The sequence below is a fragment of the Alligator mississippiensis genome, chromosome 2, assembly GCF_030867095.1.
Source record: "Alligator mississippiensis isolate rAllMis1 chromosome 2, rAllMis1, whole genome shotgun sequence".
In the NCBI taxonomy this organism is placed as follows: domain Eukaryota; kingdom Metazoa; phylum Chordata; order Crocodylia; family Alligatoridae; genus Alligator; species Alligator mississippiensis.
This window is the reverse complement of record NC_081825.1, coordinates 72,178,794-72,204,537: the sequence shown is the minus strand read 5'-3', so window position 1 is coordinate 72,204,537 and position 25,744 is coordinate 72,178,794. Positions and strand designations below refer to the sequence as shown.

Genomic DNA, 25,744 nt, shown 5'->3' with positions numbered 1-25,744 from the left:
ACTACGACAGATCTGAACTGTGGAAGAGAACACAGTGGAACCATTATCCAATAGCCAGGCTGAACTACACATTAACCTAAAACCTACCTATACTTCCTCTCTACCACCCTTAATTTTTAGATGACGATTTGTTCAGAATTCCTCATAGAGTCACATTAAGGCTTTGATAGTTAGGATGTGCTAAGGAGGAGAGCATATACAAAGAACTTTTTCTGTTGGGATGCTTAATTGACTGTAAGGGCACAGGCAGAAGTGACAATTTTCGCCCAATCTGGCCACAGAAAGTGGTCTATAGACATGGCGTTCTATAGCCATGACACAAGCGCACAGCTGCAGACAGCTTAAAAAATGGCCAATTGGTCAAAAATCTGAACCCGGAGATGTTTCAAAACATAGCACTTCTGTAACTTCTGTCTGTGCTGCCTGCCAGCCTGTTGCTGTTTTCAGAATGGGAGGGGGAAAAGTGAGTGGAGGGTGCTCAGTCTGGGGGTTTTTCTAGTCCCCGCTGGAGGGTAGGGTAGGCGTATTGGAGACCCCCCCACAAGGTGAGGGGACTCCAATTTACCCACCACACCCTCCAGTGCTGTCTGGGAAACTCCTAGAATGAGCTCCCTCTGCTCCCTTTCCTGCTTCCCATTCTGAAAACAGGCAGGCTGGGATGGAGGAGGGGCTGTTGCTAGGGGAAACCAGCTGCAGGTCCCAGCCAGCTGCTAGATTCCCCGCCCTTCTAGAACCAATAGTGAACTTCTGTTTGGTCTAGGAGATCATTATAACTCAGGATGCTTCCTGTGAAGCATTCTGAGTTACAACAGGGAGATGCACTTCTGTCTGCACCCTAAATGCTCAGAGAATAAGTTGAAAGTGATTGCTTTTTTCTGTGTTTTAACCTTGCATGCCAGTAAAGCTCCATTGAGTAATTCTCTTCCTAGGGTGGGTGTAGCAGATCCCACAGCCCAATGTGCTTCCTATAGCTACTCTGGAGGCTGCCTGCCTTACAAAGGCAGAAAATTTCCAAGCTCTACTGGCAGTATGTATCCTCCTTCTCTATTAAGTATAGTTCACCCTATATTCTAGAAACACAGTTGAACCCTTCACCCTAACTGGGGACATTCAAGTCTTATTTGTAATGTCATGGAATTGGGTACTTTAAGTCACCTCTAAAGCATGCATGCACTCTGAAAAATGACTCTCAAGGACCTACATCAACCCCCTCTTTTTCTGCCTTTATATCTGATATTTAAACGTTTTCATCATTCTTCTTTTGTTCCAGAGAAGGAGTGAAGAAAACTGCAGTATTTCAGAAAACCTTTTATATGAAGTGGGAGGTTAGATGTTCCTGCTGAGTTTTATTTTCTTATTTCATAAGTAAGAGCTTTGAGCACAGCTTATTGCAAGCACATTTGTGTAGATGTCAATAAGTAATATTACATTTAGCCACTTAATCTAGTGAGTCAATTACAAACAATTGAGATGTTCTTCTTATAGAGAAGCCAACTAACTCCAAAAAAGACTTATGCTTAAATATTTAACCATCTGGCATCCTTTCATCAATTACTCAAGTAAAATATCAGGACAGAGAAATCAGAGGCATATGACTAACTTCTTATCATACTGGCAATAGATTAGCTTTGATCATTTATTTCTTGTAACTTCTTTTGGCAAAACCAGCATTTCCAAACTGAGGTTCCTAAATTTAGGCCTTAAAAATCCCCGTTTAGATAAATAAATATGGTGCAAACATTGAACACCCAGAGATCCTGTTGTAATTAGCAAGAGGTGTGTCTGATCAGAATTTGTCAAGTCCGATCATCATTTTAGTATCTCAATATGCTTTTCTGGTGCCTAATCAAAACCAGAATTCTTCCTTGTTATCCAGCTTACATACACTGCTGTCTTGCCCTAGCAGAACATTTCTTCCTTGAAGAGTTTAAGTCAAGACAGTGGTTTTAAGGCAATGATTCTCAACCAAGGTGATGTGGCACCCTGGGTGCCATGAGATGTGTTTCAGGATGCTGGACAACATTAGTACTGTAGCAGGCTTACCTTTCAGAGCTTGGGTTGAGTCCCAGGCTTGAGATCTTGCTGTTTTGATTGGTGGAGCCCATCCACCAATCAGGAGGCAGCAAGAGAAATAAAGTCACATTCCTTTCCTGAGGGGAGGGGAGGAGGAGCTCCCCCAGACTGAATTAAAGACTGCATACTGTCAAGTCTGGAAGACTTCAGGGGCGGAGCCCTTGAGCGTATAAAATGAGTTGCATGCCCAGCACAAGGGAGATGTGTTAGGGACAGAGAAGAGAGAAGAGCAGGCCTTGGAAGAGCTGAGGAGAGCTGCTCAGCAGACCAAAGCAGAAGCCCAGGAAGAGCCCCTGAAGACTTCTATCAGTGGGGAGTGGCAGATGGCTCCAGTGGTTAGGCTCTCTGTGTGTAGCACAGCACCCAGACCCTGGGAGCTGCGTGAGGCGGCTCAGGTCTGCAACCTCTGGCTTGCGGCCAGAGAGACAGTGCACAGGCCAGTGCACAGAGCAGGATCTTTGGAGACTGTGCCCGCCTCTGTTCCAGGAGGTGCTCCCGGGCAACTCTTGCGCGGGCGGCTGACCGGGCCTGCCCTGCTCTTGCTGGCGAGTCCCTGGAACTCGCCAGCCGTGGTCGTGGCTGGGCCTGCCGCAGGGGTTTCCCCTTGCTGCGGCCTCCAGCGCTGAAGCGCCCCTGGGCGGGCTCACACGGGGCTCCGACCTCCCCTACACCCCGGCCAACGCCACCTTGGGTTGTGGACCTTCCGTCCCTCGTCCCCGAGTGAAGACTAAGCGTCGAGGGCCCTCTCCGCCCTTTGCGGCTCTCTTCCCCGACACCCCGCCGGGACCTCTGCCCGGTCTTCCCTGGTTCCCTCGCCGGGTTCCCTCCGGCTCTATCCCGGTTCCCTCACTGGAGCTCCCGCCGGCTCCAACCCGGTTCCTTCACCGGGGCTCCCGCCGGCTCCAACCCGGTTCCTTCACCGGGGCTCCCGCCGGCTCCAATCCGGTTCCTTCACCGGAGTCTCCCGCTGGCTCCAATCCGGTTCCTTCACCGGAGTCTCCCGCCGGCTCCCCAGAGCCTCTGCCAGCTCGTCCCCCGTTACCTCACCGGTGAATCCAGCTGGCCCTCTCTCTAGGCTCCTCCTCGGGGCTTCTGCCAGCTCCCACATCAGTTTTGCCGCTCTTCTCCGGCGGCGCGGCTCTCCCCGCCTCCGTTGCTCCCGGCGCGGCTGCAGCCTGTTCGGCCCACGGTCAAAGCCCCTTGCGGGGGCCCGGTTCCACTCCCGGGCTTCCTCCCGGGCTCCGCGTCCTCCCACCGTGCGCCCCTTCTCTCCTCGGGGCCGCCTTTTATTTCTGCGGAGCGGCGCCTCTCGCTGACGTCGCTCCGCCTCAGCTGTATGAAAGCGCAGCTAACGAGCCGCGCGGGTGGTTCCCCGGCCTGCACGCCGCCGCTGCTCCCCTCTCCTGCGGAGCATACGTAAGTGTTCCCCCCGGCCCTGGGCCGGGGACTCCCTCTAGTCCCGTTGTCCCTGGGACAGAGACCCTTGGGCGGCTCAGGTCCACAACCCGCAGCACGAGGCTGGGAACTTAGTGCAGGAGACTGCACGAAGGGTGAGAGACCCTGGGAGCTGCTCAAGGTGGCTCGGGACAGCAGGTCAGCACAGACAATGCTACCCAAACGGTCCGGGAGCAGACCAAGCCCCAGTGCTGCACAAGGCTGTCCAGGCCTCCAATCCCTAGCACAAGGCGAAGCGCCTACTACATGCAGCAGTGCATGTGGCCCTTAGCCATGCCAGTGGCAGCAGAGTCAAGTGTCAGGAAAGCCCGGCGGGGAACAGAGCTCGACCTGGAGAATGGGAGGCAACCCTCTGGGACTGTGGAGTAGTAAGTTACCCTGGAAAGAGGGTCCCAACAGGGGAGGGATGCCCCCAGGGTTATGAAGGGGCACCACGTGGGCTGCTCCTGGGTGATAGAGCGGGGAGCTTAGAAGTCTTTGGGGTCTCCCTCTCTCCCTCTCCTTTTCTTTCCCCCCACCTCCTTTCCTGTAGTGGTACCTTAGGAGTGGGGCCCCTGCCCTGGAGGGCATCCAGGTAGTCTAAGGATTGCTGGTTATATTTGTACACTGTGCCTTATAGTTTATGTGAATAAGTTGAAGCAATTGTTTGTCTATTAATAGAGTTATAAGGTTGCCTGATTTTTAAATAATAATTGGTTATGTGTGTGTGTGTGTATATATATATATATATATATATATATATATATATGGTATAGGGTTTATTGTTCTGTAAAATTGTACAAATGTATATATAATTTGTGTCCTTGCCCTTCAATGGTTTTATTGAAATAATAAATTGTACATAGTTAAGTAATTGATTGACTGGGCCTGACTCTACAGGGGATGGAGTTGGTTGCTGGGCTGTTGTGTCCCTCCGCAACACACTCTCCTGCCAATAATTCCCCCAATTGGAGAGGGGAGTACAAACCCATGTACACCCAGGCTACAGTACTTTTAGGTGTGCAAAAACCTATTCACAGGATAAGCCTAGAGATTTCAAATAGGAATCCATAGCGCCCAAAATACTCTGACCTTTTATTGTCTTTCTGAGTTCTTTGCAATAGAAGAATGTCTTTATTATTCGTCCATAGTCAACAAATGTTGATTAGAGAAAGTTAAACAGATATTTTTTAAACAGTATTTACATCCCTAGCAGATACAGGTTTGAAGAAGCAAATCTGGCGGGACAATCCAGCCAGAATTATTAAATTTATTTCAGAAGTATTAAATTTCTGATTAGCAAAAGAGGTTCTGTTTCTGAGGTATGAAACTACTTAGAGAGTTTTCACTGATAAAAGAGAGGTAAGGCTGGAAAATAAATTATGAGGAAAATAACAGTTAAGCTAAGTCAAAAGACACTGTATAGACATTCAAGTAATCAAGAATTCCCCCACGTTTGTTTTCCTGGTAGAAAAAACTTACCCAGAGTTGCATATGCAGACATTCAAATGTTGAGGCCCTGAAGAGTACAGAGCTTGCACTGTGCAGCTGGAAAGGTAGCAGAGGGGGAGAGGGGAGACTTTTGCATGTATCTCAATGTGCTCTGCAGGCTCCCTTAATCTGCCTGGCAATGGATGGCAACAGTGCATAGGGCAGTATTATTTGTCTGACCCAGACTATCTCCAGCACAATGTATAGATTGTCAAGGGGGCATGTTCTGCTCTCTGTTGGAGTGGTAGGCTCTGGTGAGTGACATTGTCTGTCTGCATGGGCAGGTGGGGAAAGGGATGCTTGAAGGACTTTGTTTTTATTTGAGAGAAGCCACAGCATGTATAGACATTTGCTGTCTCAGGAGAAACTCTCCTGGGAGTGATTTAACCCTGGCTTTTCCCAAGTTATTTTTCTCCCAAAGTGGCCATTTTTACCTTGAGAGAAAAAGCCTGAACATCTGTACATTTATGGTTTCTCCTAGGAGAGCAGAGACTCTTCCAGGAGAAACTGAATGTCTGTGCAAGAACACAAAGGATGTTTCCATCATGGATCTTGTTTTTCAATGGTAGGTGAAAAACCTACCATTCCATATTCCATATGGAATCTTCCATATTACTGCAAGATAAACTGAAGAATTAATGGAGAAGGCAACATTTGTCTTTGGAGAGTTTGGGTTTGTTTTTTTTAAAGAAAATATACTAGTCCAGTAAAAAAATAGGCCTCAAATCTAAAAGCTGGGTCTTAAAAACCTCCAAAGATAGTACACAACCTGTTCCAGTGTTTTACTACCCTCCTAGTGAGAAAGATTTACCTAATATCTCACCTAAAATTCCCTTGCTGCAACTTGAGACCATTGCTCCTTGTTCTGTCATCTGCCATCATTGAGAACAGTCTAGCTCCATCCTCTTTGGAACCACTATTCAGGTAGCTGAAGCCTTCTATTAAATCGCGCCTCCTCCCCACTCCCCCTGCCCACTCCCCCTGCCCAGTCTTGTCTTCTCTAGACTAAATAAGCTCAGTTTCCTCATCTTCTCCTCATAAGTCATGAGCCAGCCCCCTCTCCATTTTTGTTGTGCTCTGCTGGACTCTTTCTGATTTGTCTACATCCTTTCTGTAGCGGGGGCCCAAAACTGGACACAGTACTCCAGATGTGGCCTCACCACTGCTGAATAGAGGGGAGAATCACCTCCCTTGATCAGCTGGCAAAACTCCTGCTAATGCAACCCAGTATGCCATTAGCTTTCTTCACAACAAGGAAACACTGCTGGCTCATATTCAGCTTATTGTCCACTGTAATCCCCAGATCCTTTTTCTGCAGAGCTGCTGCTTAGCCAGTTGGTCTCCAGCCTGTACCTGTATGTGGGATTGTTCTGCCCTAAATGAAGGACTTTGCACTTCTCCTTATTGAACATCATGAGGTTTCTTTTGATCCAATCCTTCAATTTGTGTAGATCACTCTGAATCTTAGCCATACCTTCCAGTGTATCTAAAGTCAAGGTATATCATGTCCACTGTTCCCTCTGTATCCCCAGAGCCAGCCATCTCATCACAGAAGGCAATCAGGTTTGTCAGGTGTGACTTGCCTTTGGTGAATCTATGCTGACTGTTCCTAATCATCTTCTTCTCCTCCAAGTTCTTAAAAAATGGATTCCTTGAGGACCTACTCCATGATTGCACTCCAGGGACTGAGGTGAGGCTGACTGGTCTGTAGTTCCCCAGATCCTCCTTCTTCCTTTTCTTAAAGATAGGCACTATATTTGCCCTCTTCCAATCATCCACAATCTCTCCTGACCACAACAAATTTCCAAAAATAATGGCCATTGGCTCTGTAATCACATCAGCCAGCTTCCTCAGCCCTTGGGTGCATTGCGTCTGGCCCCATAGACTTGTACATGTGCAGCTTTTCTAAATTGTCCCTAACCTGTTCTTTTGCCACTGTTGGCTGCTCATCTCCTCCACAAACTGTGCTGCTAGGTGCAGTAGTCTGGGAGCTGACTACTTCTATGGTTAAACTGTAATAAAAATAGCCTTTCAATGCAAGTATCTTTTAAATGGACTTCAGGAGTTTTTAAAATGGATTTAAGAACTGTTCTTCTTTATTAAGGCTTTTAGCCCTTGGAAAACATCTTCAAGATTCTGAACAATGGTTCAGATGAACTGCAGTATGAGAACCTGAAATTATCTAGTGCACTGGAATCAATATCAAGCAATATTTTCTCTCTGGAAGAAATTCAGTCTGACAGAAAAGAGTAAGAGCAATGTAAGGAAACCAAGACCCTGGCTAAAAAGCTGAATATTGAAATTCCCTGTAAAGCAGCACAAATTAGTTGATGTCACCAGAGCAAGAAAACTGTAGTGACAGAATAAAATGTTATCTAGATTCCAGAATACTTTATCACCACCACCGTAGGTCACTAAGCTTCACAAGCTATATCCATCAACTTTGATAGCATTGTATGTATACTAACAATAGAAACTAGAAGGTTCAGTACTATAACGCACTAGCAATTTACATTGAGACACCTGGGTTCAAATTTGGATTACGACACAACAAATGTTGGTCTAGGCCTGCTCTCTAGTGGACAACTGCACATACACGAAGCTATACAATGGCTGCTGGGGAAATCTGCAGTTTCTGAGCAATACTCCTGAGAGAGAAAATTCCAAGAATTAGATGCATTGGCCAAGCTGCTGGGGAAATCTGCAGTTTCTGAGCAATACTCCTAAAAATGAAAACGGGAGTAGAGGCCTGGGTTTTCTATGTTCTACAAAACCTTAATGACAGGTACTGAAGGAATTTTCTCCCCATAAATGCTACATTTAATCTAATCTCAAAAAGGATTTAATAGAATTTAAGAGTCCAAAGAAAGGCAACACAGATGTTTAGAGGCTTTCATATAATGGGAATAGTCTTAAAATTATCAGGACTATTTAAGAAGGAGATTAATAGAACATGACATACTAGGGATATATGAAATAATGAATGATATTGCAAAGGTAAATTAGTTACTCCTTTTTTTCCAGAATACAAGGACAGAGACAACAACTTAAAAGGTGAAAATGTAATCCTGATTAAAAAGTCTTTCCACAATGCCTAATGAAACTCATTCTTTAAAGATATAACTGAGGCAAAGAACTTAGTAGGATTGAAAAAGGTTTATCAACAAAAAATATTAGTTTGATAATATCTTTTTATTGAATCAACTATATAGCTGGTAAAGTTATATAAGCTTTCAGGCACAAAATGCTCTTCTTCAGGTCTGGGAAAGAAGCAGATACAATAATACTCAAAAAGGGTTAGGTAATTATATGAATAAAAAGTATGCTAAGAATTAAATGAAATAGGATTATGATGTATACAGAATACAATCCCTCATTGTTAGGATGTAAGGCAAACACTCACTGTGTAGGGTTAGAAAGGGTGTGAGAGGCAAGGATTCTTTTTGGGGTGATATCTTTTATTGGACCAACTGCATGGTTGGAATAAAGTTAGACAAATTTTGAATGCAAGACATGTTTCATTAGGATTTAGAAAGAAACTTTCCTCACCAAAATTCTATTGCATGTTTGGCTAATAGTTGTTTTAGACCAGGCTGGGCATCCCTAGGGACAGGTAGGTTTTATATACTGGAGGAATCACATATTTTAATCTTTTTATGGTATTTTCTAGTACCCGAGTTAAATATTTGGCTAAGAACTTTGTGACCTAATTTCAATTTTTTAAAGTATTCTTGATTAAAGTAATATACAAACTGCAGTAGCAAGGCACAGCTTTATTGACTTGTCTTGTTAAATATTTGTAATGATTTTAAATAGACTATTAATGATCATTAACTTGTAATCTACCATTCACATATTAACACCCATTATTTGTAACACAGGCACTCCAGTATATACACGGACAGCTAAATCAACATTCACATCATGTCATCTAATTAACTTGTTCACAATAATATTCAGACAATATCAATGTATCTGCATTTTAAATTCAAGAAGATATCTCTTTCCCAGTGTAATTTAACTCATGGAATATATAATGTCTTTGGAATTTGTATGATGCTAGTTACAGGGATTGTACAAAGTCTAAATAAAAAGACTGGTTCATCTAAAGTAACTAGTTTACATTCTGTTAATTGGGAAATTATTAATCACCATTTTCCACAGGTAAATATTTTTTCCTTTACACTTTTGCAGAGACTGCAACTGGAAAATAGTATTAGAGGGAGGACTTTCAAACACTAACTTTCAACTTTTAAAACTATGCTCAGCTCTCTCTGTGTTCATTCTACTATTTACACACTTTCTTTCCCCCGTCTTCCAGGATGTTTTCTCAGTGTTGAGATCTCAGGTAATTTTATTATGAATCTTCGGATAGTTGATGTTTTTACTTAAAACCTGAACTTCTGGAGACAAACGTTTACGTGAAAACCTTAGCTATCATTTAGAAAAAGTATTCAAATTCCGTTTGATCCTATGACCCCAACTGACTTCCTGCCCTTTGGGCAGGGGGCTGGACTCGATGATCTTCCGAGGTCCCTTCCAGCCCTAATGTCTATGAAATCTATGAAATACTCATAGTTGTAGAAAAAACACATCACATAAGCTCCATACATACTAAAAGTTTTTAAAAAAATCAAAAGTAATCCCAAATAAATGTAACCCTCAATGTATTTTAATTTTTTGAATCTCATTACTTTTGTGGGGCTGATCCATTTTTTACCACTTCAGAATGACAATACTGCTTCTAAGAGCAAAATATTTAATCAAAAATCTATATTTATGGAAAAGATTGACATGTGTGATTTCTTCACATAGAAAAGATGTAATTATAAATGTTAACTAGCGGCTAATTTTAGCAAGTATGAAGCAGAGGGATGAGTCAGGTAAGACTCATATAACTTCAAAAGAATTTAAATTATGCATTTAAATTCAGACCTGTGGCACAACCTGAGATAATTACTAGGAAAGTATGAGCTTTTGCAGTCGATAATAGACACTGCGTAGAGTTTGTCAATTTTCTGAGCTGACAAATGAAAGATGATATCCACTGAAATGAGTTACAGATTATATGAGAACTACTATGGCTCATGTGAGCTCATGTTTATATTCTCAAAGCCTGCAGCTATAAAGAATATTAATAAAGCTATTTATGTTTTCAGTAGTTGTAGTATAACAGGTATCCAGTAACACAAAGAAGCTTTTTGATAGAAGTAATATTTTGCTTCCAACTGGCACCAAACACAGGTCTTTAAAATAGCGTCTCTATTCGTCTGATAATCCTATAGCAGTAGTACTAAGAATATTCTGTCTGAGGTACCAACTGCTTGAGAAGAATTCTCCTGGCTGTGGACTGGCAGCTACTACTTTATTATAGAAAAAAACATAAAGCATAGCTGGAAGAGATGGACTGCTGCATCTCCAAATGAATGGTGTTGAAGGAATAAGATACAATATATTGAATGGTAAAGCAGTGAATTTTGCTTCCACTATCTTTGCAGTGCAGGTAGCAGACATATAAACCAAAATCAATAGTTATGTTACACAAAGAGCTGGGGCTGGGTCTATGATCCTGTACAAGAGCCATGGACCCCCTACATTGTGCGAAGCAGAGCTTGCAAGCTAGAAGAACCGACTGGATTCACTACAATAATGGGGGGCCAACCTTTTTGCCAGCTGTGACACAAATTAGCCCTGCACCCTCCCCAAATGCAACTCTGATTCCCTTCCTATGCTTGATCTACTGCTCTGCTATCTATTCCCTGCCCTGCAATACCTGTCTGGTCTGCTGCTCTGCTTTTTGTTCCCTGACCTGTCTGTCACCGAGCTGCCTAGCCCTCCTCTGGTCTGCCATGTGCCAAACACAGAAGCTTCCCATGCCACTTGTGGCATGTATGCTGCAGATTGGCCTTCCCTGCACTACAACATAGATGCCACTGAACCACCACTGATGGCAAGAGCTACTGAAGTCTCAGGAGTCCTTTTCCTTTGCTCCCTCAGGAACCTTAAAAGAGCTTGGTACTTTGCATTTGGCATTTGTAGGAGGTATTCTAAATGCTTATTTTCACATTTCATTAGGTTTCCTTTATTAAAATAGTGCTCCATACTATAACTGTAATTTTCTTAGAGGTGTTTCACTTCTATGATTGTACTGCAAGTATCACAATGCTAGTGTTCTTCATAAAGCCCCAGCTTCTGGATTCATGTGATTCCAAGAGAATCTCAGCTTTTGTTTAAACACAAACTTTAAAGGCTCTAAGAGAAAAAAAAAGACAAATGAAAACATTCTCAGTTTTGTCATTTTTAAATTTATCTATTTTAAACCAATTGTGCTCAGCCTCTGGCCTGCAAGCCAAATCTGGCCCACAAGGCTGCATTATCCAGCCTGAAAAGCTCCCCATGGCTCCAGAAATTTGGCAGTGGATGAGCAGTGTGGCAGTGTTAATTGGCACAGCTCTAGAAGCTGGCACACAGAGTTGCTTTGTGGCTAGATCTGGTACACAGAGTCAGGCCAGTGCAGGAGGTCAATCTGCAACCAGATCCAGTGTGCCAAACAGAACCCATAGACTGACCCTGCACCACTGATTCAGGCCATGAGGCCAGAAGATTGAGCACCACTATTTTATTTTAAACCAAACTCATGATTTTGGATTCAATCATAATATTTAAACAAAGAGGTAGGAATACTTCTATTGAGGAATCAATATTAGGGATGATTAAACCCTTCATCTTCAGTTCAGTGATTCAGATTCTAAGTTTGTAATATTCCAGACTGATACTAACAGTTCTGTAACCTCACTGAAATTATTTGGTGGTATCACTGCAATTCTTATAGCACAACATCATCATTCTGGGAACCCTTCTTGGCAGAAAGACCAGTCAAGAGGGCACTAAGAGACAAATATATACCACCTATTTTTTGGTTAAACAAAATACTTCAGTCTCCAAGGCTGTTCATCTAGCACCATGTATAAATACCAGAAAAACAACAACTCCCTCTATCTCTGAATTCATCATTGTATTTTTTATTAGGAAATTCATCTAAATATATAAAGTACATTCTTGTATGTGCTTATATGATTAATGTATAATGTAGGAAAAATTTGCATCTGGATGCCCATGATCTATACGTAGATTGTTTAACAAAGTCAAGAGAACTTGTGGGTTAAGAGCCATATATTGAAAAGAGGCCCAAACTGGAGTCGTTATACACTTAGAAATTCCCACAGGGGTTTAAATGGCCAGGCATGCAGGATCAGACTCTAAGTATATAACTGTCAAACAGGTTAAAATTGTAATAATTATTTCCACATCAAATTTAATGGGTACTCTTTAGATTGAATGTGTTTGTGACACTTTTGCAGACTCATATTTCCTTTGTTGTCTGAACATTGCTGTAAAACTTACACCCCCCGGGTACCTTATGAAACTGCAAGTGTTTTAAAAATTTGATTGGCAGATTTCTGTGTGTAAAATGTGTTTCATGGCATTTTAAGGTATTTCTTTATGGACTCTATTTTGTTCTCTATTAGGCTGTAGTTCACTTCTATTATGTGAAATCTCATTTTTACACTGGGGAGTGTCACGAATACACTGTTTTCTGTATTTGTACTTGTATCTCAGTAAAATATTAAATGCTGCTCAAGGCATTACCATAGGTACATAAAAATGCAAGAAAAATGCCTCTTTTGGTAAAGTGCTCAGAGCTTCCCTGTGAATAGGATTTTAAATATTTCTATGCAAAGATTACCAAAAGGGAAGCCATACATAATGCACTTGCTTAATTTCTTTGAGGAAGTGACAATGAAAGCAGGCAGAGGTGAAGAAGTATACATAATTTACTTGGATTCCAAGAAGGCTTTTAATACAACACCACATCAATTATTAATGAATAAGGTTAGAAAGTACTATGCTAAGGATGTAATACTAAACTGGATAAAAAAGTGTCTTGGTTACAGTCAGAGAATGATGGTAAATGCTTACGGATTGCATAGGAGAGAGGTGATAAATGCAGTACCACACAGATCAATAGTGAACCCATTCTTGCTCGCAGCAAATATCAGTGAACGGGAAAACTTACAGGATGTGTCTACACATGGTATTAGCATGCAGCAATAAACTCTGGTGTGTATCATGCTGGAATGTATTGCTTTCGGACGTGCCATTTGAATGAACCTGTGCCTGGGATTCCACATGTTGAGCCTGGTCCAATCATCCCCAGCTGGCAGGGGGCTCAGGGGGTCAGCCTGCCAGCCTGGGGTTGCTTCAGCCCAGCTCAACATGCTGTGGAAGGGCTAGGTGGAGTATGAGGGTGCTGTAGTGTGGAGCTAGCCAGCAGACAGTCTCCACTCTGAAGCACCCTTGTGCCCCAGCCAGCTATATCAGTGTTTACACATGCACTGCTGCAGAGTAAAAAATTTGTTTTTACAAGTACTACCCTGCTGTGGAGCTAATTAGTTTGCTCCAACCTAATAGGGGTACATGTATAGATGCAAGACATTTACTGCAGAGGTAATTAGTCTACTCTGCAGTGAACATTTCCTGTAGACATGCCCACTGACTGTTGAGGTGCTGGTGGATGTCATGGATGTGGGACAACTGACCAGTACTAGTAAAGAATGAGTTTGAATTCAGAGGCTGGAAAAACATGGGGCTCCTTGAGCTAACAAACAGCTTTTGTATTTGTAATTGTAAAATGAATAAAAATAATGAGGATAAAGTTAAAAATGGCAAAAGAGATTATGACCTACATTATGTACTACACTGAATAAGTAAAGGATCTGGCAGTGATACTAGACATAAACATCAGTTAATTAGATGAATGATTAAATTAATTAATGTTTTCACAGCTCTGTAAAGATGTTAAATACTATATAAGTGCAATTAGCAGTTTGATGTCTGGCAGAAGTTGGAAAGGACAAAAATGCAACATAGAAATTGACAAATAGTGCAAAATATGCCACGGCTTGTTAAAAGGGAATGTGACTGGATGCAGAATTTATACCATAGATTTGAATCTATTGCAGTGGAATAGAGATTAAAAGTAGTCACCTTCAGATTTCTTCTTGGCTGCCAAATAAGTTGGTGTGATTGAAACTGAATCTTTCTCACACCCTAGTGTTATTCCCATAAAGTTGATGTAAGGTGTAATAGTAGGGGACAGTATTTGTGGGAAGCTTGCACTGCTTCTTCCAGGGATAAACAGTGATTACAGTCTCTGTGTTTTGCAACCATTTTTCTGTTATAAGGAGTAAACTAATTTCTAAAACATTACAAAATTTACCTAGTTTCAAATATTTCAAATGCATGTGTGTTTGTACATATGATGAAAACTGCCCATTTTTGCTGTTTAATTGTGTCATGCTGTATACGTACAGGGTTTTTTTATTTAGATGAGTTTGTTACATTGCAAACTAAACCACATCTGCTTGTAGTTTAGTTTGAAACAGCTATTTGTAACAGTGCAGTCTTTTGACAGCTCACCCCCTGCCAGCCACGGGAGAGGCGAGCTGAAGACAGAAGCAGCGAGGGGCCCGATCTTTTTTTTTTTTTCTTTTTTCACAGAACCTGCCCATGTCTCCTGCAGCCACGGGGAAAGCTGTCGGTGAGCCAAGTAGGGGTCCCCGGTCCTTCTCTCCATGGCAGCAGTGCCCCATGGGGCTGCCCAGGCAGGCTGCTAGTGGGCCAGATACTGCCCCAGGTTGGGCTTGGAGAACAGCTGGATTGGGCCGGGTGCTGCCTCTGAGCTGGGTGCCACTAGCCGCCTGCCTGGGTGACCCTGGGGGCACCACTGCTGCAGAGAGAAAGACCAGGGCCCCCCATAGCTCAGGGCCTGACAGCAGCTGGACCCAAGGCCCTGAGAAAAAAAAGGATCAGGCCCCCTGCTGCTTTTTTTTTTCCCCCTGGCAGAACCTGTCCATGTGAGCTGCTGGTGTGCTGAGCAGCTCCTGAGCTGCGGGGGTCTCTGGTCCTTCCCTCCGCAGTGGCAGCACCCCCCGCCAGGTGGGGTGCTAGCAGGCAGGTGCTACCCGAGCTCAGAGGCACACCTGACCAGATCCAACTCTTCCCCAAGCCTGCCCAGGAAGCAGCACCCAGCAGGCTTCCAGTGGGAAGGCTTGGGGAAGAGTTGAATCCACTGGGGTGCTACCTCTGAGCTGGGGCAGCCCCTGGCCCACTAGCACCCTGCCTGGATGGCCCCAGGGGTGCTGCTGCTGCTGCAGAGAGAAGGACCGGGGACCACCGTGGCTCAGGGGTAGCTTGGTCCACCAGCAGCTTTCCCCCCGCCCACAGGAGATGCAGGCACACTCCAAGGAAAAAAAAAGGACTGGGCCCTTTAATGGTGATAGAAGCCTCTAAATTGAAATGGTAGGTGGGTTTTTAATCATCACAACTAAAAACCACTATTTCAATTTAGGGGACTAAGCCCGCATTATGTGTACAAGTGCCTCATATTAAGAAGTTAACATTAGAAGTAGGTATCTGTTTTTTGTAAAAAGTAAAAACCTTTTAAAATCACTTTTGTTAAAAAATAGCAGCCATCAAAATCAAAATTGTTTTACTTAAATTTACATACAAATATTTTAAAGTAGTGTTGCTCAACCTTCTAGTCATGAGAGTCAAATGAATGGCACAGGATTGGTCTGTAGACCAAATTCCATGCAGAGTAGGCCCATTCATGTGACCCCATGCACTTCCCCAAGTCCACATGCGGGATCTAGTCATGGAACAGCCCTGTGCATTGATTGGCCTGATTCTTGGCACAAACTATCATGCAAAGCTACATTATCTGACCTGGAGGCCTTCCCATGGGCCCAGAAATTTGGCGGTAAGTCTACTACCACTCCCCTTCCCCCAAATGTCCAGACCTGTGGAGAAGCCCATGAGCAGATGACATGGTTCCATGGGTCAGATCTGCTCCAGGGACTGTGGGTTGAGCACCCCTTCTATAAAATTTGGGAAATCACAGTTCTTTTAAATCTTTTTAAATAGGAATGTCAGTTATCCACCTTCAGAAGGGTGTCAGAGTTGCAAGAAGGGTGGTGTTTGAAGAAGAGAGAAAACTTTCAGTGGAATAAACATTCCAGGGAACTAAGGACCATCAAAAAGCTCATCATCAGAGATCCTGGTTTTCTCTGATAAAAAAAATCCCCAATTTTTGGATTAAAAAAGTAACCCAAAATCCACAGTTTTCCATGATTATAATGAAACACATATATATAAGTGGCATTTCATTTTGATCATGGAAAAATGTCAGTTTCTGGTTACATTTTTAAATCCAAAAACTAGGGATTTTTTTTTATCAGAGAAAACCAGGATCCCTGCTCATCACCTTCTGCTCCATTTTTTTTACTTTGCCTTCCTTAACTCAAATACATTACAATATGAATGTTTAACACCTGCCCTGATACACCAAGAAAACAAAACAAAACAAAACAACAACACAAAAGAGCCCCACTGAAACAAATTGTTCCATTATGCTTGTCACTCTCCTTGGGAAGAGTTTGAAAGAACAAAAGACATGTAATGGACTGTTTAATGTACTAGTGGAAAGTGCTCAGGTACTTTCAAGTACCTGGTGATGAGCAGGGATCCTGGTTTTCCCTGATAAAAAATTGCAAATTCTCTGATAAAAATCCCCAAATCTGTGAATAAAACTAAAGGCCCCGCACAGCCTCCCTGGCCTTGCTCATGCCCCTCACTCCCTGCCCCCCTGCAGTCCACCCAGGCCTCCCAGCCCTGCTGGTGCTCCTCACTCCCCAACCACAGCACCCTGTCCCTGCTCATACCCTTCACTCCCCCTACAGCCCCCCAACCCTACTGGTGCTCCTCAGCCCCCACCCACAACCCCTGTTACCCCAGTCCTGCTAGAGGGGGCCCCCAGCTGCCAAGGCGATGGGGCCAGGGACCCAGATCTGCAGCCCCCTGCCCCCGGAAAGAGGTAATGGCTGCTGCAGCAGAGCAGAGCCCAGCTCCCCACCCTACTGCCTGCCTGCTGCAGGTTTGGGCAGGGGGGCCGGCTTCCCTTGCCTGCGTGCACTCCCAGGGTCGGTGGCACGTGGTCATGCCCCTTGCTGCAGCTGCGTGCACAGGGGACACATCACCAGGGCAGCATGGAGCTGGCAGCAGCAAGTAGCTTTCCTGCACTGCCCCACTCTGCCCTGCAGTGCTGGGTTGCATCTGCTGGGCTCTGGAGGCCCCAGGGGGGGGCAGCAAGGTGGCAGCCCGAACTCACAGTGGGCAGTGTGCCCCCACCCCATGCACAAATCTGGGGGGCACGGATCCCCCCTGCTTCCCCAGGAGTGTGCACAGTGGCAGAGAGCCAGCCTCACCCCCGCCCCGCAATGAGCCACCTGCAACCCTGTCCCACTCTCTGCCTGGGCCCTGTGGCTGCACGTTGTGACCCCAGGCCCCAAGTCCCACATACTGCCTGGCTGAGCAGCAGTCCCAGCCCTGCCCAACTCCTTCCCTCCGTCCCTATAGGGGCCTCAATCCTCCCCTTACCTGTGGGAGCTGCTCTTCAGGCTGTCTGGCCATCCTCCTCCTGCTCTCTCCCAGCCCCCTGCAGGCTGGAACTCTGCCAGCATGTAGAGGACTCATTGCAAAACTTCAAAATCCATGGGTTTCACTGCTAAAATGAGAAATCCATGTTTTATTCTGGTAAGAAGGGAAATTCACATTTTACTCCATTTTTCCACAGGCAATGGAAAACCCAGATCCCGGTGATGAGTGAAGCATAAGACCCTGACTAGAATGGAGTAGGTGGGTTTTTTTTAACTTTTCCTCTGGAAATTATGTCACTCCATAATCTGGAAGAGCAGACTTCGCTTTCTACTGGCTTGAGGTATGCAGCTGTGTGTGTGGAGAGACGACTAAGAGCAAATGCGGTGGAGGACCAGAGCATTTCATGAATTCACATTGGTCTCTGTACTGGGGAATTAAGGAATGAAAAACCCTTTCCTCCATGTCTGAATCCTTCCAGCATTATTGACTCCTGCTTTTAGATCCTCTATGTTATTAAGCCCCATAAATTCTCAATCTCTCTCTCTCTCTCTCCTTGAGTAGTATTTGGTGGAGAGATTCTTTCTATAGTAAGGTAAAAAAGAAGGGTAAAGGTGTCCTCCTGTAGGCACAAGTGGCAGCAGTATGTTTCAGGTAGAAGTGGCCTGCCCGTGTCAGAAAGGTCATGTTGCCAGTCTGGCAAGTACTGTGTGTAGCTGCCATATTGGAATCCAAGGTGGCTGCCATGAAGTCACAGTTTGGTCAATATTTCAGCTGCCACTAGGGTTAGAAAATTAATTCCAATGACAAAACCAACATTGCATGAACTAAGGAGATCAATCATAACTTTTTCATCATGGTAGCCATATTGGATTCTAAGATGGCTGCCATGAATTTACGGTTATGTTCATTAATAAATACCCAAAAGGTTTGCAAAATTGCAATATCAACTCTGTCCTGTTTTAGATTACCCTAAAACCTCTGATGGAGACTGTTGACAGGATACTCAACCTTATTGCCCTTAAACAAACACTACAACAGAGCCACTAGTGTCACTGAGTTCACCAAAGCACATGAGGTACGACTCAGCATCTACAAGATGCATCATATGTCTCAAAGAAGATTCACAGTCAATGATTAGCCAAAGTACACCTGCTGGAATTGCGCAAATAAACAAAAACTCATTCAACATAGGATAGTTACTGAATTCAACTTATTATGGCAGTATTCTTCACAGACTATCATGTTGTGTTGATCCTCTGCTACAACATTCCAAAAGCCTCAATTGGCACCATTCTTGCTACAGTTCTTTTACACACAAAGGACATATTGAGAGACTATTAAGAAAGTCAAGCAAGGTAGAAGATGAAAGGGAAACCCTACCAACAACATCAAGTGAAGAACACATGAGGACATCAAACAGATCATCTACTCCAGCAATTCACTGTAGGATGTGCGTATTCTGCCAGAAACATTTTAATAAGAAGAGACTGGGTCAGGTGTTGTTGTTTGAATCAGCCAATGCAATACACAAGCTGGCAAAGAAGAATGAAGTGTTGCATTGGTGCTGAAGATCTAATAGCTGGTGAGGCACATTCCTATCCAGGCAGGAGGAGCAACGGAAACAACAACTCTCTTGTTCCCATTTGCCTATGGAGATTGCTCAAGAAGATATTCTCTCTCTTAAAGCAAGAGCATATCATCAAGTGATTGATGAACTAGATGCTGGTTCTGCACAGAAAAATGTGTACAGTCTGAAAGGTATACTTGAAAGATATTGCAATTTAGTAGAAGATGAAGGTGGTGAATGTCCTCTGAACATACTGAAGCAAATGAAGCAAGAACTTCAGACTTGCTACAAGACAGCTATTCAGTTTCAGCACCAAAGAAATGAAAATCTTCCACTCCTTGTCTTCCAAACTGTGACAGCTGGAAAAGCCATACAAGCAGTTGTAAATTAACATATAAATGACGAGGAAGCCATTGACCTGCATTTCAGAGAAGAGTTTTCAGATACACAAAGCTTGTATTATGCTGCTTTCAAGATCAAAGCAGATCTGAAAGTTATAGCCAGCATGAAGGGATACAGCAACTTCAATGAAGAGGAAGCCCAAAAATGTGTCCTTGATAGCCTTTACACACTGATCCATTTGATTTTGGAAGATGTCAATGACAACTTAGATGTTGAAAGTCATGTGCAAGTTAAGAATCTAGACAGTGATTTACTGAATATGTCAGAATTTGGTTTATCTGCAATCAAGGGGCAAAAAGCTAACTTTAAAACATGTTGGGTTAGGCTTGATGATACATCATGCAACTAGAGCTAAGAAGCTGGTACAAAGTCTCCATGCTGCTGGGTGCAGCATACCATAACACAGTTCATCAGATCAAGACCAACCATTGCTAAGAAAAACTTAAAGGAATTTTGGGAAAATGGAGTTGTTATCCCAAGGAATTTAATTCCTGGTCATTTTGTTCAGTTTTAATTGGACAACATAGACATCTTGTAGGAGACGTTGGACAGAAAACAAATATTTCATGCAACACAATTGTAGCATTTCAAAGAGGACCATAGAAACCAGTTGAAATTGAAAAAAGCACTGACATAATAAGTAGGAAAAGAACCCTGAAAAATATACCACCTGAATTTAATGAAGTTGGTCTGGTGATGATGACCTATAACAAGTCATTGAAACCACCTGTCCACAGTATGGGTAGTAAAATGAATGAAAAGCTGGACAAACACAGCTGTTCAACAGATGTCAGCAGACCTACCATGGATACTGGGTAGAATATCAGCTGACAACCAGGAGAACATTGCCATACTAGTGTGGACATTGTTTAACCAGTTTCTTTCTGATGATACTTCACCACCATTGTTTGTTGGATTTTGTCCCATATTTCCTGCACCAGCATCTGAGTATGATACCATTTGGATTGTCACAATGTAATGTAAAACAATTGCAGGATACCTGGGACAGCAACACAGTCATAACATTTGATCAGGTATTGGATTGCAAGGCAACTGAACTTTTATGGGCATAGCCAGAAGAGACAGAAGGAGTAATCATTTGACTGAGAGGTTTCCATATCATTATGGTTTACCTAACAACAATTGCTCAGCATTTTGTCATTTCAGGATTTCAAAATTGTTGGACAGGAATTGGATTATTTTCAGAAAACACCATGTCTGTGTGCTCTCCTTCAAGAAGCTGAAACCCTGTATGTCCAAGATATGGCATGCCTGCACCACTGTGAATTTGGTCTAGAAGCACCGTAGTCCAATCTGCTCAGATGGAGTGCTCTTTCCTGCCACAACTTGATGTTATCACATAAATTCTTGGGAGCTGGAGGAAATGGACTGACAGTAATCCCAATAGCTGTAGGCCAATCGTCTTATGGGGCTTCAACCTCCCCTTTACCCAACCCTAACCATATCAGATGTACTTTAGCAGGAATATTCGGTGTCCCAGCCTCTCCTCAATTTCTCTGAGCTCCATACAGCTCTAAGCTTGGGTGCAGGCTCCCTACGAAGGGACAACTGCTCACAAGACTTTCAATAATGCCTGGTCCTCAGGCATAACCTTGACCCAAGACAAGAAAAAGGATAAATAGCAGACTAACAAAACACAGTCCATAGCCCTCTGGAACTTTGGGGATGATGATCCCATCCCTATAATTCTTCAGCTCTTCTCCCCTTTGACACAGATTAGTCAGGGGCTATAACTGAGTCTGTAATGCCACCTTTGAAGGAATACTTCCTCCCAAATAGACATGACGAATAATTAACAAAAAATTTTAAAAAAGAAACAAACAAACAAGAAAGAAAGAAAAAACTACTCCGGTAACTCATCTGTGATCCTTGCTTCTTCAGCAGGCACAGGGTTGCTGCTAGTAGTCATCACAGTCCATTTGTCCCAGGTCCACAGCTGGAAACTCCAGTCTCTCCTTTATACACACAGGGAACTTGCCTTTTCTTCTCAGGATTGCTCCTCCACTATCTGCTCACAGGCACGCAGCTCCTGCCTCCTGAAGGACTGGTTCACTGCCAGTTTCTGACTACCCTGGAAGTAAGACAGTATTGGGATCCAGTGTTGTCCTCCTCACCCCGCCCCTTACTGGGGCCAGAAGTAATCCTGCTGGACACCTCTCTTCCCATCTGGAGTGAGACACTGCTTTTAGACGCCGCATCTCTGGCGTGGTGCAGCTTGTTGAATCTGGGAATGGGTAAGTGTGGGGCCACTCTGCTGCTGTTCCCAGTAGTGTTCTTTGATCTTCATGGCCCTCTCCCAATCTCCCACACTGCCACCAACATAATGAAAATTTTACAACTGTGTACTGTCAGAGAACACAAGATAACATTCAAAGCAACATGGCATATTTTAAGAAATTAATTCACTGTGTGGTTGTCCAGTCCAAGCAAAGGATTAGATTGTGATGTCATTGACCAACTTTCCAGTAGTATAATTGTTGCATTCAGAAATTATGACTGTGAAGCAGGAAACAATGCAGTGAAAGAAGTATTAGTGCATCTACCAAAGACTGTCACTCTATGTACCCACCTGGTCTCATGGAATCTTTCTCTGGCAGCCCTGGAGCAGGTGCCCAGGGTTAGCTGTGGGGGCTGCCCAAGGGATGCCCCAATACTCACCTGCCACATCTTGGATCTTTCATTCAGTGGTGGGGTGCCCTCTTGTAGTGGTGTCTGCGTCAGGCGTTGTCAACAGCAGATGCTCTTGGGATTCTATCTCCCCTACACCCCAGCCATGCACCAGCCTTTTGGGATGGCTGATACATAGTCTGCTGGGTCCCCTATAGCATCACCTCCTGTAACCTCTTTTCCGTTCAGGCTCACTTTGCCCTTTGAGCATCACTTGTGGCTCTCCTCCCTTTGTCCTGGGCTCCAAACAACTCAAAATGAAAAATACTTACCTAAAGTCCTGGGGTGGACCTCAGCCCGCCCCCACTCATGCTTCCCTTGCTGTCCCTCAGCACCTTCCCCTTGGCCTGCCTCCCTCATCGTCTGGGATAGAATCTCCTTTAATTACAAGTCAGACCTCTTAGTTGGGTTCTGTCGGGACTCAGAGCAGCTGGCCGGCAGCTGCTTTCTGAGCCCCGGAGCCGTAAAACTTTTGCCTTGACAGGCGGGTAATTAATGGATGGGGTGAAATTAACCAGGCACAGACGCGTGTTGGTTATAGGAGATTGTTTACTTACGTCGCCCAGATAGTGACGTGCGACGCAGGCAGAAGGCTTGCATTGTTTTCATTCGAGCGTGTGTCTCAGATTACGATCGACCGTGAATATGACGAACGTGATGCCGTGAACGACCGGATGCGCCTGCAGGAGGGTTGGGGTACGTCGGGGACCGCGTTGACGGGGAGAGATTGATGAATGTTCAGCTCATCAAGTTACTCTATTGCGTGTGTTCAGAGGTCTCTGCTTAGGCGGAAGTGCAAGCTGGTTTTGTTTGTGTTATAACCAATTGATTTATGCCATGTCATCTGGTTTGTGTTAGAATCACCAATTATACAGCAGTTTTCGCCAGGGTTTTATTGCAGGGCTATCCCCTTTCACCCTGACCAATCATAAATCATGGGCTAAAGTTTCGTTTCTTGCTAGTAGCCTAAGTTTCATTTCTTGGTTGTGACGTGGGCATAAATTTAAGTTTCTTACTTGGATTTCTTTTAACCCTTAGTTGATCAGATGATGGTCTGAATGGTATCTCTTGCTAGTGGCATGGGCACTGATTAACTGGGTTGTGACAGGTTCCTCTTCAACTCCTCCTCCCCTTTGCTGGGGGGTCCTCGCCCGTCCCAGGGAACAACCCTGCAGCTTACTCTCTGCAGTGTCCCCCAAGCTGTTTCCCCACCTCCGGCTTTTATATTTGCCAGGCAGTGTTTTTTGATGATGTCATCTTGCCATGCTGGTTTTAGCTGCAGATAAAAACAACTGATGAACTGTGCATGAGTTCCTTCCCTCAGCGGCTCGTCTGGCTCAGCCATCCCTACACTGGGTAATTTGCTCTGTTTTCCAGGCTTTTCGGGTTGTTGTCATGGCGGGCTGTCCCTGCCTTAGCCCATGCCACAGGAGGGGTCTCCTGCCCCTTTTCCTTCAGCCCCCCGGAGTACTCTACTTCAAGAATTTATGGAAGAACACTTCCATTGAGGTATGTTCAAGTACTGGATGAATCATTTGGAAGTGGTCAATACACTCTTGTGCTTCATCAGGGCTGAATGTGAAGGAGACTGGCATGATACACCCTAGAGTACTGAAGGAATACACCCTTCAGGTGTATGTGAGTGTTTACATGAGTGTTTACATGCCTTTGAAGAAATGCTTCTGCTGATAGCTGCGGATGATCATACCAATTACACAAGATGGGGTCCAGTATATCTTGAAAGTATGAAGCATTTGGCAAGTTTTGCTCGTCTGGTGTATGCTGAGCTTTTGGTGTATGCTGAACATTTGGAAGGATGCTGAACATTTTGGTGTATGCTGAACATTTGATTCGGGGTCAAGACAACTAATCTCCCATTTGTAAACATTTCAACTGACCAGACAATAGAGCACATTAACAAGGTTTCCAAAATTGCCAGTGGCATAGTAAACATAACACACAACTAATCAGTTAGACAATGATGGGAGCTGAAATACAATGAAAGAGATCACCTAACCAAGATGGTAAATCAAATGTTTTGGATCAATAGAGTAACATCTTTCAATCATAACGAAAGACAAAGGACATGGCTGAAAGGAGATTATAATGATGTAATCTGAAAAAACTGCAATTACCCATTGTATTAGTGTTATATACATCATTGTATTACTATTATATTACCATTGGATTAAACTATTACATTTTCCTATTGCCTTGAGCTGAACATATGTCTATGTGTTTCATTGTCATTGAGTTATGTATTATTAATATCTGACTTACCCACATTCTGAAATTTTAAAAAATTGTATTGTCTTATTCAATATAACTTGAACAAGTAGGCTAGCCTGAGTTATAATGCTTTCGGTACTGTAGGCCTGCTATGAAATTTGTAGTGATAGAACTTGTGAGGTTTTAGTATTAGAATATTGTTCACTAGGTTTTTTAATTACATTGAGTCAATACATACATGCTAATATATCAGCCATCTTGAAATCCAATACAGCTACCATGACAGAAATGTTACAATTGATCTCCTCAGTTCGTACAATGTTGGTTTTTTTGTCATTGGAATTAATTTTCTAACCCTGGTGGCAGCTGAAATATTGACCAAAATGTGAATTCATGGTAGCCATCTTGGATTCCAATATGGCAGCTACACACACTACTTGCCAGATTAGCAACATGGCTTTTCTGAAATGGATAGACCACCTCAGTCCTGATGTTGTTTGTGGCAATGATTTGCCTACTACAGTAAAATCTAGAGACCTTATTGGTCAATGTATACCTTACTACATTGACACCGTTTGCATTAACTTACTAGACTCTTTTTGCATGTTCCTCTGGTTAACAGATGTCATGCTTACTATAGCAGAGGCTCTAGTTCATTTTTGTTACTATGTTCCAGATATTTTCATCTTTTCTAGATAATTCTAGAGATAATGGGTTATTGTTCTCTCTGATATGTCTTAATTTATTATGTTGATGATGTATACATCTTAATTGATGTTTCTTAATTTATTATAATTATGTTCCATTTTATACCTATTGTTTTTCTCAATCATTTTCTTTCAAAGTCATGAAGATGTTTATACCTTTGATCAATTTCCATCTTTCAGATTCATATGTTAAGACAGAAATAATTCCCTTCTCCCCACAGATATCTCTTTATGATTTCAGTCTTCATATTTGCAATTTCTGAGTTTTCACTTCTTGTAATGGGAGACTCCTAGCCCCATTACTGAAAGAGAGGAAGCTATCCTTTAAGGCAGGCAGCTCAGAGAGGGAGTCCTGACCCTGCTGAAGCATACGAACCAAGTAGCAGGAAGTGTTTAAAAAGTCTTGCTAAATTCAAGGTATATCAAATCCACCGCTTTTCCCCCTTCCACAGACTGTCATCTAATCAGAGAAAGAAATCAGGTTGTTTAGGCATGACTAGCTCTTGGCAAATCCATGCCTGATCATCTTCTTCTCCTCTAGATGCTTCACAGTGGATTCCTTGAGGACCTGCTCCATGATCTTTCCAGGTATCAAGATCAGACTGACTGCTCTGTAACTCCCCAGATCATCCTTCTTCCATTTCTTAAAGATGAG

The 25,744-nt window shown here is 43.5% G+C and overlaps 1 protein-coding gene across 1 annotated transcript in view; it reads right to left on the bottom strand.

Annotated features, from left to right (window-relative positions):
* DCTD (dCMP deaminase) overlaps positions 1-17,615 on the bottom strand; it is a 53,846-nt gene extending 36,231 nt beyond the window's left edge. Inside the window, exon 1 of the mRNA XM_059721847.1 lies at positions 17,497-17,615. Coding sequence (XP_059577830.1) covers positions 17,497-17,579 — 83 coding nt within the window. The 5' untranslated portion in view covers positions 17,580-17,615. The remainder of the gene's footprint in view (positions 1-17,496) is intronic.
* Positions 17,616-25,744: the final 8,129 nt, after the last annotated feature.